Source organism: Alnus glutinosa, chromosome 1, assembly GCF_958979055.1.
Source record: "Alnus glutinosa chromosome 1, dhAlnGlut1.1, whole genome shotgun sequence".
NCBI lineage: Eukaryota > Viridiplantae > Streptophyta > Magnoliopsida > Fagales > Betulaceae > Alnus > Alnus glutinosa.
Window position 1 is genome coordinate 28,765,393 of NC_084886.1, and position 4,567 is coordinate 28,769,959.

The 4,567-nt window shown below is 43.9% G+C and overlaps 1 protein-coding gene across 1 annotated transcript; it reads left to right on the top strand.

Moving 5' to 3' along the window:
- The first annotated feature begins 523 nt into the window (after window positions 1–523).
- On the top strand, window positions 524–2,200 carry LOC133858551 (uncharacterized). Its single transcript, XM_062294032.1, has 3 exons — window positions 524–1,042; window positions 1,367–1,549; window positions 1,658–2,200. Exons 1-3 carry the CDS (start codon window positions 524–526, stop codon window positions 2,198–2,200), a joined length of 1,245 nt encoding a protein of 414 aa, XP_062150016.1.
- The last annotated feature ends 2,367 nt before the right edge of the window (window positions 2,201–4,567 follow it).

The window sequence follows — 4,567 nt, forward strand, 5'->3', positions numbered from 1 at the left end:
CATGCACACACAGCACACACCATGCTCATTCTATTCTAGTCCTATGCATCACACAAATGATTGTCCTACTGTAGGAAAGTTTTATGATGATTCAACTTAGCAGGTCAATGCAGCTTTTTCACATCCGGGTAATGATCCATACTCCAATACTTATAACCCAGGGAGGAGAAATCATCCCAATTTCTCATGGAAGGCTCAAGCTTCAAGTAACTCAGTCCCAGGGGTGCACAATCAAGCTCAATCTAACAGGCAGCCCTACCAATCTTCTTCCACATACCGGCCTCCACAACAATAGTCTCAGGCTACACCATCTCCTCAGTCAGATTCTGACATTCAGGCTCAGATGTTGAAACTTCTGAGCGAGATCAATCAGAAAGTGGACTCTCAGAATCAGATATTGAACTCTCACTCTAAATTCATCGCCAAGTTAGAGGCTCAGATGGGATAGATGGCTAATACCCTCAACAAAAGGGAAGAGAGGACACTTCCAAGTTAGCTGGTGGCCAACCCGAAGGGACACTACATGGTAGAAGGTAGTACTTCACATCACCAACAAGTTCAAGCCATCACCACATTGCGTAGTGGAAGAAGGGTCGACAATCATGTGCAAGAAAAGGTGGATGAGCAAACTGAGATACCACATAATCTGCAGAAGGACAAGGGTAAGCAAGTAAACACTAACGCTTTTTCTTCATCCGGTCCCACTCCCGAGATACCATATGAACCCCGGGTCCCATTCCTAGAACGTCTTAAGGCACCTTCTCACTTCGGGAAACAAGGAGAGAAAATTCAAGATATGATTGAGGTCTTCAAACAGGTAAAAATCAACCTCCCACTCGATGCCATCAAGCAAGTACCTGCCTATGCAAAATTCCTCAAGGACTTGTGTACTCAGAAAAGGAAACGCAGAAATCATATTCCCAAGAAAGTCCTTCTTACTGAGCATGTGAGCTCCTTGATTCAGCACAACACTCCTCCGAAGTTCAAGGATCCTGGATCCCCTACAATTTCATGTATCATCGGACAGAGTGAGATTGATAAAGTACTCCTAGATCTAGGAGCTGGTGTGAATTTACTTCCTTATTTAGTGTATTAGCAACTTGGCCTACGGGAACTGAAGCCCACCACAGTGATTTTGCAGTTGGCTAATCAGTATGTTAAGAAACCAAGAGGGGTAACATAAGATGTCATCATCAGAGTAGATAAGTTTTTCTTCCTAGTGGACTTCATCGTACTTAACACTGAGCCCGTTCCCAATCCTGAGAAGCTGATCCCGGTCATCCTTGGGCGTCCTTTCTTAGCCACGGCCAATGCATGCATCAACTGTCATATTGGAGTCATAGAGATCTCCTTTTGTAATATGAAGGTCAGGCTAAATATCTTCAATGCATTCCAGCATGGACCTGATCAGAATGAGTGTTTCTTTGTGGACAACATTGAAGAATATGTAGAAGATTCACTCCCCAGTCTTTTGACAAGGGATCCTTTGGAAGACTGCCTAACTTACTTTGGCTCTAAAGACTTCAACACCAATCAATACATTGATGAGGTAAATACCTTGCTAGAGACAGCTGCCAGTGCAGATTTTCATCCATGGAGACTACCCAAGTAGCCCCTACCTCCAATTTCGAGCACTCCTCCTATTCCTTCCCTTAAGTCTCCACCGAAGCTTGAATTAAAGCCACTGCCAGACAAGCTCAAGTATGCCTTCCTCGGCTCTAATGACACCTTGTCGGTCACCATTGCTTCAGTTCTAAAAAATGACCAAGAAGACTGTTTATTAGCAGTATTGAAGAACCATAAAAAGGCTATTGGATTGACCGTAGCTGATTTGAAGGGCATTGACCCCTCCATCTGTATGCACTGGATTCATTTAGAGGAAGACGCTCGACCCTCCAATGAGGCACAGCGCCGTTTAAATCCCAATATGAATGAGGTAGTGATGACGGAGGTTGTCAAATTACTCGATGCAGGTATCATCTACCCCATCTTCGATAGCAAGTGGGTGAGCCCCACCCAAGTGGTTCCAAAGAAGTCTGGCATCACAGTAGTAGAGAACTCAGTTGGTGAATTGATTCCCCAGGGCATAACCACGGGATGGCGCGTCTGTATTGGCTACAACAAGCTCAACTCCCACACTCGAAAGGATCACTTTCCACTCCTATTCATTGATAAGATCTTGGAGCATCTTGTTGGCTAGAGCTACTACTATTTCCTAGATGGGTACTCCGGGTATAATAAAGTGGCGGTTGATCCCCAAGACCAAGAGAAGACGACCTTCACCTGCCCCTTTGGTACCTTTGCTTACAGGTGCATGCCATTTGGATTATGCAATGCACCTCAACTTTTTAGCGATGTATGATGTCAATCTTCTCAGATATGGTAGAAAAATTTCTGGAGGTATTTATGGATGATTTCTCTGTTTTTGGTTCCTCCTTTGATACATGTCTCCACAATCTATCACTTGTGCTTCAATGTTGCAAAGAAACAAATATGATCTTAAGTTGGGAGAAGAGCCACTTCATGGTGCAAGAGGGAATAGTTCTGGGCCATATAGTATCTAAAAGAGGAATTGAGGTGGATCGTGCCAAAGTTGAGCTCATTTAAAATCTACCGCCACCTACTTCAGTGAAGCAAATTCATTCCTTCCTCGGGCATGCCAGCTTCTATCGCTGCTTCATCAAGGATTTTAGTAAGATTTCAAGACCCTTGTGTAATTTACTTACCAAGGATACTACTTTCCACTTTGATGATGCATGTCCAGAGGCATTCCATAAGCTTGGCTCTATGCTATCTTCTGCTCCCATCATGAAGCCTCCTGACTATTCTTTTCCGTTTGAAATCATGTGTCATGCATCTGATTATGTTGTGGGTACGGTATTGAGACAGCATGAAGGCAAGCTTCCTCACGTCATCTACTATGCTAGCAAGATTCTGATGAATGCTCAAGTCAATTACACAACAACAGAAAAAAGAGCTGCTAGCCATTGTCTTTGCCTTGGATAAATTCCGCTCATATCTTTTGGGATCCAAGGTAATCATCTACACTGATCATAGGGCTCTATGCCATTTGCTGGCCAAGAAAGAAACTAAGCCTCGGTTGATTCGATGGATACTTCTTCTGCAAGAATTCGACATCGAAATACTGGACAAGAAGGGAACTGAGAATGTTGTCGCCGGCCATCTATCATGGATTTTGTTTGAGACATCTCAGCCTATTCTAGTTCATGATTCTTTCCCAGATGAGCAACTATTTGAGATTACTCCGAGGGAGCTGACTTGGTATGCTGATATTGTTAACTACTTAGCCACAGGTTGGATCCCTTCTCATTGGTCCAAACAAGTCAAGGACCGCTTCTTCAAGCAAGTTCGATCTTATTTTTGGAAAGATCCGGAATTATTCAAGTATTGTGCTTAAAGTAATCCACTGCTGTGTCCTTGAGAGTGAATTCCACTGTATTCTTACATTCTACCATTCACTAGCATGTGGAGGACACTTCAGTGCCAAGAAAACTGTAGCAAAGGTTCTACAGAGCGGATTCACATGGCCTACCTTGTTCAAAGATGCCTATGAATTTTGTCGAGCTTGTGAGAGGTGCCAACGCCTTGGAGCTATGTCTCAGAGGGACATGATGCCACTAAACCCCATCCTAATTGTTGAAATCTTTGATATATGGGGTATCGACTTCATGGGACCCTTCCCACCATCTTTTGGGTTTAAGTATATTCTTGTAGGGGTAGATTATGTCTCTAAATGGGTTGAAGTTGTGGCCACCAAGAGTAATGATCACAAGGTTGTGGTCAAGTTCATCCAGGCTAACATTTTCAGCCGATTCGGTACCCCTTGGCCCATCATTAATGATGAAGGTAAGCACTTTTGCAACCGGTTTCTCAAGACCTTTCTTCTTATATACTCTGTCACACACAAAGTAGCCACTCCCTACCATCCTCAAACTTGTGGCCAAGTGGAAGTTTCCAACAAGGAGATCAAGCACATTCTAGAGAAGACAGTTAGGCCAGACCGCAAGGATTGGTCTTTGCGCCTCCATGATGCACTATGGGCCTATCACACAGCTTACAAGACACCAATCGGTATGTCTCCATACCGGATTGTTTATGGCAAGGCATGCCACCTTCCTATGGAACAAGAGCACAAAGCTCTGTGGGCAATCAAGCAGTTCAATTTTGACATGAAAGAAGCTGGCTCTCATTGAAAACTTTAGTTGACAGAATTGGAGGAGTTGCGCAATGATGCATATGACAATGCCTGCATTTACAAGGAAAAGACAAAGGCATTTCATGACCGACATATTCTACCCAAGTCCTTTGTGCCGGAACAAAAGGTATGGCTTTTCAATTCAAAACTCCGGTTCTTTCTTGGGAAGCTTTGCTCAAGAAGGGATGGGCTTTTCATATTCACGTCGGTGTCTCCACATGGCGCCATCGAATTACGAAACCCAAAGGATGCCACTTTGTTCAAAGTCAACGGCCAAAGATTGAAGCCCTACATAGAGGGCGTTGCACGGAATGGAGATGCTGCTTCCATCCACTTGACGGATCCCATCTA